The sequence below is a fragment of the Grampus griseus genome (assembly GCF_964374135.1).
Source record: "Grampus griseus genome assembly, chromosome: 10".
In the NCBI taxonomy this organism is placed as follows: Eukaryota; Metazoa; Chordata; class Mammalia; order Artiodactyla; family Delphinidae; genus Grampus; species Grampus griseus.
In genome coordinates, this window is record NC_139004.1 from 37225323 (window position 1) to 37239660 (window position 14338).

A 14338-nucleotide genomic window follows, 5' to 3' on the forward strand; every position below is an offset into this window, starting at 1 on the left:
TAGATCTTGAGGTTCTTAGCTGCTGTCTCAGCCCCAGAAGAGAAGGGCAAGGTGTGGTCACAGTACCTGTAGCTTTCCCTGTGACAAACTGAGAATGTTGCAGTCACCATCCTGCCCTCTAAGGCGAGTGACAAGTGGCAGTGGTAGTGTCTGTTCTTTTCCGTACATCCCTACAGTAGGTAGAGGCCTTAACAGGAGACAAGGGAAGCAGAGGTGGGTGAATGCTGCCGTGTATGGTCTTCGTGTAGTAATTGACTGGGTCATAGCCAGGTCTGCATTTTAGCAATGCATTTTTGGCATGAGCATTTCCTCAGAGCATTACTTGGCTTCTTCATGATTTTATAGCACTGTTCCTTATCACCCTTATCCTCTTCCATTTTTCCCACCCTCATACCATAAGTAGAGATGTAAAAATGTAAATTTTCTAAGACAGCGGTCCCCACCCTTTTTGGCACCAGGGACCGGTTTCATGGCAGACAATCTTTCCACGGACTGGCGGGGGGAGGTGGGATGTTTCAGGTGGTAATGCAAGCGATGGGGAGCAGCAGATGAAGCTTCGCTTGCTCGCCTACTGCTGTGCGGCCCGGTTCCTAACAGGCTGCAGATGGGTACTGGGGACCCCTGTTTTAAGACATTGAATTTATTTAAAAATTTCCTAAAGAACAATTTTGGTAGAAACTGAAAACTCAAATACTTTTAGGCCTGTGGGAGTTAGCATGGAAGAATGAGGCAGGTTAGGTGTAAGACAGGAGAGAGGGCTGGGATCTGTGTCTTTGGTAAAGACATCCCAGTAAAACAAACAAGCATACAGCTCATTGTCTCAAAACAAAAACCATGGGCTGAGTTTGCCAATAGAAGTGCCGGCTTGTGAACTTGGTATATCTTTACCTCTGAACATATTCTAGGAGGTCCAGCCCTGGAACACATGTTAAGGTCAAAACCTCTATTCAAGGATTGGACTGGGTCTTAATAAATTTAGACCTGATTCAACCCAGTTTTGCATCTTGTGACACTTTATATAAGAGGAGAGGGGGTGGGACTTGATAATATGCAGCAGTGTTTTGATTACTATTATATGCTTAAAGTAGATAAGGTAAACTTGATAATAATAAATTAATTCTCCCGAACGTTTGGCAACTTGGTCTTCCTCGCTAGATATTTCAGTAAAAATAGAAAACGGCAAGGTCATAAATTTGAATCTACAACTTTTCTTAGGTGTTCTTTTATTTAAGTTCAGTAAGAACTGATCGAGCACATCCTGTGTGCACAGCAGTGAACTGAATGCTGTGGCATCAGAGTATTCTGGAATTGTCAACCAGGGCATTGTCTTTGCAGATGTCATTGAAGACCTGAGGGAGGATGTGTTTAGAGAGTCTCATCTTGGGGACTTGTTTCTATCAAAAAGGATTATTAGGACAAAAAGATATGCAAAAGGATGGTAATTTTAACTAATCAAAGGTTCCATTTATAGCACTGTTAAAGTTTCCCTTTGCATTCAAGCCATTGATTTTGCCATTTTTTAAGCCTTTCATCACTCAAGTTTTCATCACTGAATACCTTCAAGTCAAATGTTGTCAATTTTGAGTTAGTAGGTTTGCCTAAGCATAAATTAGATCTTTTGTATCTTCACAGTTTAATACTCAAAACAGTATTTAAATTGTTTAAACAAATATACAGTCTAATAAAGCAGAGCAAGGCTTGTCATTAATCAAATGCGTGTACCTCCAGGTTGGCCACATTCGTGCGGAGCGTGACATTCTAGTGGAGGCAGACAGTTTGTGGGTTGTGAAAATGTTCTATAGTTTTCAGGATAAGCTAAACCTCTACCTAATCATGGAGTTCCTGCCTGGAGGTAATTACTTGACGATGAAAGGTCATTTTTCCTTTTTGTTTTGTGGTTTCTCTATCACATCAATTAACCCTCCTTTCTACTTTTAATCGTGCTCACAAAGTTGCTTTCTGTATCTTTTTAGGTCTGTAAGGAGGTCAGTAACCTGTCTGTGCTGGGGTGCCTTTCTACAGCTTTAGGGCCGTAAAAGTAACCTTCTCCTTCATTCTCATAATTTCAGATGGATATTTCTTTCTTTTCTTTTTCTTTCTAAATATATAGGAATAAACTAGGGGCTTTGCCTGCCCTCCTGTCAGTGGAATCATGTATAATTAGTTACCCCAGTGACAGAATTGAAGCTATTACATTCTTTGCTTCAACTTTTTTTCTATAACTTATAAGAAGTGAATTTCTCATTACCTATATTAGTAGCCACAATCAGTTTCTCATTTCTGAGATTTCAAGTTTTATGTAACTCGGCATGTGCATCGTCTGAGACAGCTCCAAAGTACACCCAGAACAGAGCATGCATCTGTTCTGGGGAACACAGTCTGTTTCCCAGTGAGCAGACAGACTGTGAGCACACTGGTAGGAAAGAAAGAAAACTTTTTCTTTTTTGCTTCTATAGCAAAACTAATATAATTGTGGTGTAATATTTGATCTTGTGACAACCTTTAGTTTAGATTTAGGGTCATCAATAACTTTTTATTAACAACTGATGAAGGCTAGAAAAGAATCTATCTGATAGAATGAGGAGAAACTTTTTAACATTTAGATGCCAGTCGTTAAACGGGAGTAAGAACCAGTTCAGCAACCAGCCAGCCCCTTGACATGCGTCTCCTCAAACCTTACCTGCACCATCTTCCATAGACTCTCTTGTCTCCTGGACCCTGCCCTTTGCACCTGGTGGAGCTGGCCTGCAGAGCCATAGACTGCCTGGCCTGAGCGCTCTGATCATCTGGGCAAGGCCCACACAGGTCGGGCCACAGCTCTAAGGCCTCACAGATAACTTAGAGCTAGCCTGAGTCTCTGATGTGCCTCCAGATTGAATGCCTTGCTGCCAGGAGTAATAAGGCAATCATGTTTTTCAAGTTTTGGGGCAAAAAGGAGCATTTTAATAAATGGCTTAATTTTTGCCCAAGGGTAAAATATCCACTTTTCTCCAAGAATACAAAACTTCCCTCAAAGTTATAAATTAAATTTAAAAAGCAGCACGGCGCTCTATTAAAATCAGAGGTTTCTATCTCTTTTCCCTGTTTTCTAATATAAATGTCTTCCTATGCGATCTAAACTGAATATTTCCTGTTTCTTTTAGCTTTAAACTGCTTATTCATATTTCCTTTGCTTTCCTTTTGTCTGACTGTTGAGTTAGGATCAGAATCTTTTTTTCACCATTTTATGTTGATGGTATTAAGCAGAAATAATTAAATTTTGACTTTGCAGAAAACTAAGGTTACCTTTTAACTGCTAAAATACTGATGTTGTGTTGTAAAAGTTGCATAAAGCATTTTGGTATATATTTAAGTACCTACAATAAAACACTGGAGAAAAAACCCAACTGATCTAGGGACGTGTTCACCGTGTACTTTTGGGAGGCAGCTATTACACATCCTAGTCTGTAGCATTTTCAGTTCATATTTAGCTTTTGTTGAGTAACACTTTGCTACCTAAATCCCACCTTTTAATTTATGTTCTAGTGTTTTGTGAATAAACATTGGAGAGCTTGTTCTCAGCCTCCCAGAATTTTTATGTTTTTGTTGTTTGGCATTTCAGCCTCTCTCTGATAATGGCAGTGCAGCCTATGTGGAAATGCCATTTGGTTCTAGGTAGAGAGAAGTTTGCAGATATTTGTGCAAAGTATAAAGTAAAGTAGCTTTTTCCCCAGTCCAAAAAATTATCTTAAGCAAATTTATTTATCTGTCTACTTATTTATTTATTTTAGTGTGAGAGGAATTTCCTTTCTTTCTCCAAAGTAAAAGGGAAATCACAGCTCAGGGGTCAGCATCAGTTAGCTTAGGTGAAAGTGTTGTGCAATCCCTGGCTGTGAATTTTACCTTGTAAGTGTTAGAAACTGCTTACCATTTCTGCTCATATTGGGCATTTCCGCCCGTAGTGGGTAATCTCTGGGACAGAGCAGAGGCCTGTTTAGCACCGCCTTACATTGGCAGATAGGGGAGACACATTGAAAACTGGCATTTATTCGTGTGTTGTTTTGTGTGTGTGTGTGTACTTTGTATCTTGTTTCCAGGGGACATGATGACCCTGCTGATGAAGAAAGACACACTGACAGAAGAGGAGACTCAGTTTTATGCAGCAGAGACAGTATTAGCCATAGACTCCATCCACCAACTCGGATTCATCCACAGAGACATCAAACCAGACAACCTTCTCCTGGACAGCAAGGTACTGTGGGGAGTAGCAGCCTGATCAGCGTGTCTTTACCTGTCTGAGCAGCCTCTGCTTTAACACCTGCGTGGCTTGCAGTAATCACAGTAGGGGAGCTGTGAGCTACCCGGTACATTTTTTTCTTTTTCTTACAGGTAAGTTTGCTTTTACTTACTTTCTCTGAAAGGCTTATGAATTCCATAATTTGACTGAACAGTTCCTCGTAAAGATAAAGAACATTTTGGAAAATGATGAAGAATAAAATTGATTTAAGTTATTTTGTAATAAAGCCAAAGATAGTCATCTTCTCTTAGCATATAATTAACTATACTAATGCATCACCTATTGAGAACCCTTTTGTTGGGCAACCTCATCTGTTGAGGATCCCAGCCAAGAACCAGGAAGTGAGGCGACAGCAACAATAATCTGCTACAAAGTTCAGGTTCCAAATCCTGTGCCCTCTGCTTAAGGCAGAATCCTACTCAGTCTCTGTGATGGCGTCTTTTTAGTCATCTTTAGACATGCAAATGAGGTTAGTTGCCTGATTCTTAAACTCACAGCAAATCAGAAGAGAATCCCTGTGCTGCTAAATTGTTGGATGCTCCTTGGCAAGTTCTTCCACTGTCTGGATCTCACTTATCTATAAAGTGAATATATTGATCCAGAGAAGCTCCAAAGTCTCTTCCATCTCTAAAATTCTAGGTTGTTGTGTTCTGGTACATAGAATTGTTGTCTAGACTGAATTTTTCTTTAAAGTAGTAAAGTAAATTTAACTCCTAGGGTATTTTTCTTTCTTACTGTCTTTTTTTTCTTTTTTTTTGCGTTACGCGGGCCTCTCACTGTTGTGGCCTCGCCCGTTGCGGAGCACAGGCTCCGGACGCGCAGGCTCAGCGGCCATGGCTCATGGGCCCAGCCGCTCCGCGGCATGTGGGATCTTCCGGGACCGGGGCACAAACCCGTGTCCCCTGCATCGGCAGGCGGACTCTCAACCACTGCGCCACCAGGGAAGCCCTCTCTTACTGTCTTTTGATAACAGTCTTTGAAAAATCTGAAGTTTTGGTCTACTTTCTTTGAAAACCTTAATCTTTCTGTTTAAAGAGGGTAGGAGGTTTGTCAGATAATTTCTTCTAGTTAATAGTTTTTTTCTTTATTTTAAGAATAATGTCTATACGTAGTGGAAAGTTTGAACAATACAGAGAGCTATAAAGAAGAAAAATACCTATAATGTTATCGTTCGAAGATCACCACTGTTCTAGTAAAATAGCTTCAGTACCTTTTCTGTTTGTGTCAGTTTATGTACAGTTAGTTAGCATCGTAAAAGTAAATAGCTTGGTATTCTGCTTTTAAAATGTTAATGTATATGAAATTATTTTTCTGTCCTTAAGTTCAGATTCATATATATATATATATATATTTTAAACTGTGCCTGATAGAAGGGTTTTATTTTTTTTTAATTAATTTATTTTTGGCTCCCTGGAGTCTTCATTGCTGCACGTGAGCTTTCTCTAGTTGCAGTGAGTGGGGGCTACTCTTCGTTGCGGTGCGTGGGCTTCTCATTGCGGTGGCTTCTCTTGTTGTGGAGCACGGGCTCTAGGCGCGCAGGCTTCAGTAGTTGCAGCGTGTGGGCTCAGTAGTTGTGGCTGTCGGACTTAGTTGCTCCACCGCATGTGGGATCTTCCCGGACCGAACGGATCAAACCCGTTTCCCCTGCATTGGTAGGCGGATTCTTAACCACTGCGCCATCAGGGAAGTCCCAGATATATTTTTAACAAAGCAGTAGCCCTACTTTGTGTGGTCTTGGGTTCAGATGCCTTGGTCCTGTACCCCAGGTGCCTTAGTTCTCGCTTAGTTGTAGGCCGTAGTCTGTGTTCAAGGTCAGCAAACATACTGAAGGCCAAGAGCTTGGGGACTCAGTCTAGCTGAGGTGGATTTGGGAACCCTGTTTGGTGCAGACATGCTCTCTACCATATGCTAGCCCAGACTTGTAGAGGAGAGCTCATATATGTGTTTAGCCATATAGATTATAGAAGGGAAAATGGAGACATTTTGAGTTCCTCCTGTGTACTCAGAAGAGCTACAGAGTTCCCTGAAAATTTAGGTTTGAATAGCACTTGCTCCAGGCACTGCTTTTTTTTAAAAATAAATTTATTTATTTATTTTTGACTGCGTTGGGTCTTCGTTGCTGTGCGCAGGCTTTCTCTAGTTGTGGCGAGCAGGGGCTACTCTTCGTTGCGGTGCGTGGGTTTCTCATTGTGGTGGCTTCTCTTATTGTGGAGCATGGGCTTCAGTAGATGTGGTGCATGGGCTCAGTAGTTGTGGCTTGCAGGCTCTAGAGCACAGGCTCAGTAGCTGTGGCGCACGGGCTTAGTTGCTCCGCAGCATGTGGGATCTTCCTGGACCAGGGCTCGAACCCATGTCCCCAGCATTGGCAGGCAGATTCATAACCTCTGCGCCACCAGGGAAGCCCCGGCACTGCTTTTTAAGACACTTTTTCTTGGAGGTGTCCAGGTAAATCATGTAATTATGAGAACTATAAAACACTTCCTTGGCTTGCAGAACAGGTTATTTGCAAGTCTTAAAGGAAGATACTAGGTTAGCAGGCCCAAAGCTGTCTTTTGTCTTTGGTGGTTTACCAAAGACAGACAGATAGACACACACACGCACACACCCCTAATGGGATAAAAAAAACCTCCAAAAACCTGACCCTACGGACTGAAGGAAGGTGGTATCATGGAAAGACCACAGATGAGTCATTGGAGCTGAGACCTTGGCCACATCACTTTTAATTGTGTGACCTTGAGCAAGCAGTATAGATCCCTGAGCATCAGGAGTCCCTCCCCTGTTTTTGGTTTTACCTCCTTATCTACTTAAAATTTTGGTTAGTGGACACTTGGTCCTGTCTAAAATGTTCATAAGACGTTTGGTCCATGCAAAAAATTCCTTGCAATTTGGTCCAATCCAAAGTGTCCATGCCAAATGGTTTTGGACAGAGCCAAGTATCAACGACCTTTTGGCGTGGACCAAATGTCCTGCAAGGAAAATCTCACCACCCCAAGAACACCTTCCTCTTCCTTAGGGCTAGGCATGTGCCAGGTACCAGGTTAGGAGCCTTACTTACATGCATTAATTCCCATCATTCTTGCCAGGAAGATATCATTATTCCCAATTTCCAGATGAGATCAGGGGGTTGGAGAGGTTAAGTAATCCTGGTCTGGAGAGAGGGAGCATTGATTTCTGGCTTTGGTTCTGCCATTTCACCCCAAAGTCATTTAATGACTCTTGAGTCTGAAGTGTGGCTTAAGAATGAGACAGCACACTTAAAGGCATGGTGCCTGGCTCACAGGAGGTGTGAGTTTTCTTTGAAGAGAATGATAAAGTCAGAGACTTATGATTGGAATACAGTGTGGCAGTATTTGTCAATAACTGTGCAATAAAGTTTATTCTCTTTGTCTTTGGAATAGTTTACTCCTTGGCATTTATTCTGATGAAATAACTCATGTGGGGAAAAAGCTATATGAACAAAGATTTGTTTATTTACTCATCACTTAACAGCCATTTATTAAGACCATCTTCTGTACCATGCGTGATTAGGGTTGGGAACACAGGCCCTCTCTGGCACAGGGGTGCTTTGAGAGTGGATTAAACATCCAGTATCGGGGGATAGGTAGACAGTGATGTACTAAGTCATTTGAATATTATGTAGACATTAAAGATGATTTTGAAGAAACAGAAGAATATTTGATTGAGTTAGTTTAAGAAGTAAAATTAGGTGCTGTGGATACACCTGACACTAATATAATATTGTATGCCAACTATATTTCAATATTTTAAAAAAGTGAAAAAAAAGTTAGGTGCCATGGAGGCTTCAACTAGTTTTAAAGTTTATATTTGGACAAAAACAAAGGTAATGTGCAAAAATGAAAATACTTTTATTTGTATAATAGGATTTGGGGTGATCTTTAAAGAATTTGTTTGCTATTATATATTTCTCCCTGTAGTAAAAGAAAAAGCAGCATCCTTTGGCTGTGGAGCTGCAATGGATACTGCACAGAGCTGGAGAAGATAATGTTCTGTTCCACATCCATGAATGTTCATCCATTCATTACCTTGTTTCCTCCCCATAGGGCCACGTGAAACTTTCTGACTTTGGCCTTTGCACAGGACTGAAAAAAGCACATAGGACAGAATTTTATAGGAATCTGAACCACAGCCTCCCCAGTGATTTCAGTAAGTGTTCAACAGTGATGTTAGCCTTTTTATCCCTTAACTGGGAGCTGTTCCCCTGGTAACCAAAATATGTGGGATGGATTAGGAGATTCTCACAGTTTGAGTCTTTAGAGAGTAAAAATACCTTCCCAGGTTTGCCTGTGATCTGTACTATATGGTGAGGCAAGATGAAGGCTACCAAATATGTTAAAGGCAGATGTCCAAAAGAGCATTCTTTGGAGCTCTTGAGAAGGTTACGAGGGATGAATAAGGAGCAGGCAAGCAAAAGTAGTAGAGGAAAGAGTCCTGGGAACAACTCCAGATTATATTTATCCTTGGTGCTTCTTTCTGTCATGGCAGAAAGAAGTTTATGAGTTACTTTCACTCTATCAAACCATTGAAACTCTGTAGTAAAATTACAGTTCATCCTTGAGAAGCTTATGTCCATAGTGTATTATATATTCAGAAGTCTCTGATTATGTAAGTTACTACTGTTGGAAATTTGATAGTAATTTTGAGAAGTTGTGAATGTTTTAGGTCCACTTTGGGACCTTTGCTTCTGATGAGACTGAATTCCCTGTGATTCTGATTAAATTCCCTGTAATTTTGTTTAAGGTCTGTCCGTGTCCTCTCTGGCCACCTGATCCACATAGAAGTGTGGCTTACAACTCTTATTGTGTGATTCTTTGAGTTAATGCTTTAGAGCCTCTGATTTGGGCTTATGAATTTGCTGGGAAATGTGTCATCCAGAGTTATTGATGTATGGGCAGAAAAGCAAGACTTGAGGGTCTCATGTGGCTTGAACCAGAGCCTAAAAAAGTAGTAAACTTTATTCCTGAACTTTGATTAGAACTTGTTTTCTCTGCTTTTAGCTTTTCAGAACATGAATTCCAAAAGGAAAGCAGAAACCTGGAAAAGAAACAGACGTCAGCTAGTAAGTAATATTTGTGGCTTCTTAAATGCTACAAACCAAGTATGAATCAGTTTAAAAGTATGCACATAAATTTGCATTTGATAAATGTTTGCAGCTTACCTATTCCTTGTTTTAAATTACCTTAATAGAGCACTGTCATTATGTTGGTAGCGCCAAAAGTAATCTTTTGAAGGAGGGCAGATAATATGAGGTTGTTCTGGTTGTGACATTTTCAGTGGATGACCTCATTCTGACCTTTTACATTGGTGACAACCCCTTTCCTTCCTGTTTTACCTTTTCCCTATGTTTATGGTGGTAAAGGGGTTATATTTAAGATGGAGTTCTCGCAAAATGAAACTAAGTACAAATACCTACCCAGAGCTTTAAGGCTGTGGTTCTCAAACTTTAAAAAGTTTGATTCACTGAGTCAAATCAGTTCACCTGCCCCACCCTTTCCTACTTTATGGTGGAAAAAGGAACTTGGTGATAAAAACTGGAGAGAAATTTAAGGGAAATGCTTACTTTACTAGTATTTGAGTATATACACATAAAATTATGCCCCACAAGCTTAAAAATAAGTAACATTATTGCATTTACCTTGATATCAATAGCATGTTGGAATTTATTTAAATAGTACAAATTCACCAGTGAAATACTGCTGTCTAGGCAAACTTTTATTCTGACTCATTGGTTCATAAAATGCAATGCACATATCCCAGTGTCTAGTTATTGGAGAATTATTGACCAGATATAATAGAAATGTGTATCACTACATACTTAGGCTTTCCTAGAAACCCAATAGCAAATTGAAAATAGTAAAGCTAAACTATAGCAGTTGGTCATTAGAAAGCAAGAATAGCAGGGATGGAAAACTATGACTAACTTGGAATGATGATCATGCATGTGTATTTGCTAGAAATAGTGGCACTTCTGCTTGTTGGTGTATACAGTTGTAACTTGGCAGGTTTGCCAAATACAGTGTTTTGGCCAGACTTCTTAGTAAAATAGTGAATTAGAGTTCTCTATAGTATCTTTAATAACTCATTTAGTAGGTTGCTACTAAGTACCTGTTAGTCATATGTGAAAGTGGAAGCCTTAGGATTAAGAAAGAATCAAAAGAAAGGCTTGCATTTTTTGGATTCATTTAAGGCCCATCAGTGGGTCTCAAGACCATGCTTTGAATATTATGATTTTTATGTTAAACCTGGGTTTTGGAAATGTAGAAAATGAAATTAATCTGTGATATCTTTTCTAACATTAACTTGGGGATACTTAAGTTTGGTATAGCTAGTCACATCATAGCCTTCTTTTCATAGTTTGTTAAGGATTAGGGAATGTCAGGAGCAGATTTGGTCAGGCGCTTCTATTATGTCTCTCATAGAGCAGTAGATCTTAGCCTTGGCTACATACCAGAATCACCTAGGGAACTTCAGAACTTACTGATGCTGGGTCCCACCCCAAGAGATTCTGGTGCAGTTGGTTTGGGGTATACAGTCTCGGTATCTTATCTGATTTTTAAAAGGGCTCTGGGTGATTCTACTGTGCAGTGAAAGTTGAGACCCTCTAAGAGACTATTTCTTAAACAGTAGCTCCTGCATTATTGGGAGACTGATAATTATGTTTTGGAGGGTAACAAAAGGTAAGGAATCTTCTGTGATTAAAAAAATTTTTTTTTAAAGCAAACTAAGATTTAACCTTTGGCGACTGTAATTTTGGGGGTAATTAAGCTTAAATACCTTAAATTATTCTTGTACTCTGAGAAGCTTTATGCCCTTTGACATATGCCAAAGGGTCATGTCAGACTTACTAGGAACCCCTTATAGGTCTATAAGGAAGGAAATGTCCCAAGTTCCATATTTGGAGTTAAGTGTTATTTAATAGTTAAATGTTTTTTAATCTGAATAAACTTAGGTTCTCATGCTGTGGTTAAGGTTCTTGCCTTTTTACTCTATCTATAGTAGAAGTGGTCATCCTCATATGACCTCCTCTGATAACTTGAAGAAAATAAAGCTAACTTTCAGTCTTCAAAAGGTCAGTTAGGGCTTCCCTGGTGGCGCAGTGGTTGAGAGTCTGCCTGCTGATGCAGGGGACACGGGTTCGTGCCCCAGTCCGGGAAGATCCCACATGCCGCGGAGCCTGCGCGTCTGGAGCCTGTGCTCCGCAATGGGAGAGGCCACAACAGTGAGAGGCCCGCGAACCACACACACACACACACACACACACAAAAAGGTCAGTTAGCCCTGTGCTTTTGACCTGTCGTAAGTGATCCCATTCAGCTAGTACCAAGTTGAAGGTTAATATTAGTTAATACTTAATATAAATTTATTGCTCTAGGTTAAGCCTAACGTATATAATTGTTCACCCTGCCTGCTTTTTTTTTTTTTTTTTTTTTGGCGGTATGCGGGCCTCTCACTGTTGTGGCCTCTCCCGTTGCAGAGCACAGGCTCTGGACGCGCAGGCTCAGCGGCCATGGCTCACAGGCCCAGCCGCTCTGCGGCATGTGGGATCTTCCCGGATCGGGGCACGAACCCGTGTCCTCTGTGTCGGCAGGTGGACTCTCAACCACTGCGGCACCAGGGAAGCCCCAAAATTACTTTTTAAAAGCAGAGGAGTGGAATTCCCTGTCTGTCCAGTGGTTAGGATTCCATACTTCCACTGCAGGGGGCATGGGTTCAATTCCCTGGTCGGGGAACTAAGATCCTGCATGCCGCGTGGTGTGGCCAAAAAATAAAAATAAAAAAGATAAAGGCAGAGGAATGATAAACATAAAATTGAGCATGGGGGTTAGGAGGAGAGGCAGGAGGATGGGCTGGTGGGTACACTGTTAGCTTGAATAATATCAGTGATACATATTTTGGTTCTTCATTTGGACTCATGGGTATTCATTTTATTATGCTTCATAATTTGGTAATTTTTTGGTATGTGTTACAAATTTAAAAAATCATAATAAAAATGATAAGCCTCAAAAAAAAATGATAAGCCTCAGTCTGGGAGAAGATATTTGCAATATATAAAACTATAAAGGATTAATGTTCTGATGAATCAGGATTAATGCCTTGGATTCATAAAGAATTACTACGAGGGAATTCCCTGGTGGTCCAGTGGTTAGGACTCCACATTTTCACTGCCAGGGCCAGGGTTCGATCTCTGGTCGGGGAACTAAGATCCCACAAGCCGTGAGGCCAAAAAGAAAAGCTAAAAAAGAAAGAATTCCAAGGAATCAGTAAGAAAAAAGATGATGCAACTGAAAAAAACAACTAATGATCAAAGGATCCAAACAGTAGTAATTCACAGAAAAAAGAACTGAATGGCTAATTAACATATGAATATGCACTCAACCTTACTAGAAATAAGGGAAATGCAAATTAAAACAGCAAGATCCTATTTCATGTTCATCAGATTGGTAAAAATTTAAGAGTCTGACAAAGACAAGTGTTGGTGAAAGTGGAGCACTAGGAGCTCATCCCACTGGGCATGTTAAATAGATGTAACCACCTTGGAGGACAACTGGATGATGTCTGATTAAGTTGAAGATGCTCATGATGCAAGACCCAGCAATACTACCCAGTGCCCAGGACGTGTTACAAGAATGTTTATTCAGGTGTTACTTGTTATTAGTGAAACATTGGAAGCAATGTAAGTGTTTATTTAGAGAAGAATGTATAAAAAACATTGTGACATTTGTATAATGGAATAGTGTACAGCAGTGAAATTGGTGAACTAGAGCTATATGAATAAATCTCAAAATCATAATATGGAGTAAAAACAAGTTTTAGCACTATAGAATAATGCAGTACGGTATGCAACCCTTTATTAAAAGTTGAAATATACAAGAAATTATATGTCATTTATACAAATATCAATACAAGCATAGCACAGGGGTAGTTATGATTTCAGGATAGTTATGACTTCAGTGGGGAGAGGAGGATTCTGGCTTTAATCATTTCTGTAGTTTTGTTTCTTTTAAAAAGGAATGATCTGAGACAAATATCACAGATTATTAACCTCTCTTTAACATGGGTAATGTATACATGGATGTTGTATTGTCTGCTTTTTTTTCTGTATATTTGCAGTATTTCATAATAAGTATTTTTAAAAGTCCACACAGCTGTAGCTTTTAACTTTAGAAGTTGTATAATATGGAAAGCACTTAGATTAGAGCCTTCCATGTGGTAAGCCCTCAAATGCTGAGCACAGGAAGGCTTTTTGACTGTAATTCCCCTAGTATTGTAGTCCTGGTATATGAGAGTAGATTACTTGAATTTAGAAAATACTCTTCTAAGAACTAGTTACATAAATGTTTCAGTTTGATAAGCAGATACTTACAAACCTTTGACCAATAGGTTATAACTTTAGCTTTTGATAATAAAGTTTCCCTTTATGATTTTCCAAATTAAAGAGGTGGAAAGAGGGATGGTTTTGAGCAAGATATTTAATTTCCAAACCAGGCTCTGCCAGTTAACTAGTTCTGAGGCCTTGGGCAAAGCCGTTTTGGGTGTCAGAGTTTTATCTGCAAAGTTGGGCGAATAAGGTCCTCTTTGCTGAGTTTTGTCATAGGCTCATAAGCATAAAAGGAGTACAGGGCCTGGCACTTACTGGGTGCTCAGTTATGGTACTAGTTGCTACGACAGATACCTTTGACCTAGTGAATGGTCTCTCACCTCACTGACAAAGCTTTATTTTCATTTTGGAAGTTCTCTGGCAAGCCAGACTTGCCATTAAGCTGCTGGGCCATCCTGCTTATTTAGTTCGTGGGTAGCTCTAGGTGATACTTGTAGCCTTTGGTCTCTAGAACAGAACTCTGGGCACCCATCTTCCTGCTGGGCTTCCTGATGTGTGTACATGTTTCAGGCCTTCTCCACAGTAGGCACTCCTGACTACATTGCTCCTGAGGTGTTCATGCAGACCGGGTACAACAAGCTCTGTGATTGGTGGTCGCTGGGGGTGATCATGTATGAAATGCTTATTGGTAAGTTGCGTGCTTTCAGAGGACTTTTTCTGTGCAG

At 40.2% G+C, this 14338-nt stretch overlaps 1 protein-coding gene across 2 annotated transcripts in view; it reads left to right on the forward strand.

Annotated features, from left to right (window-relative positions):
* Nucleotides 1-14338, forward strand: part of STK38 (serine/threonine kinase 38) — a 45441-nt gene that overhangs the window by 22883 nt on the left and 8220 nt on the right. For both annotated transcript variants that reach the window (XM_082662999.1, XM_082662998.1), the window contains exons 6-10: nucleotides 1729-1852; nucleotides 4077-4231; nucleotides 8338-8440; nucleotides 9292-9353; nucleotides 14184-14301. In XM_082662999.1, the coding sequence (XP_082519125.1) occupies nucleotides 1729-1852; nucleotides 4077-4231; nucleotides 8338-8440; nucleotides 9292-9353; nucleotides 14184-14301 (562 nt within the window). The remainder of the gene's footprint in view (nucleotides 1-1728; nucleotides 1853-4076; nucleotides 4232-8337; nucleotides 8441-9291; nucleotides 9354-14183; nucleotides 14302-14338) is intronic.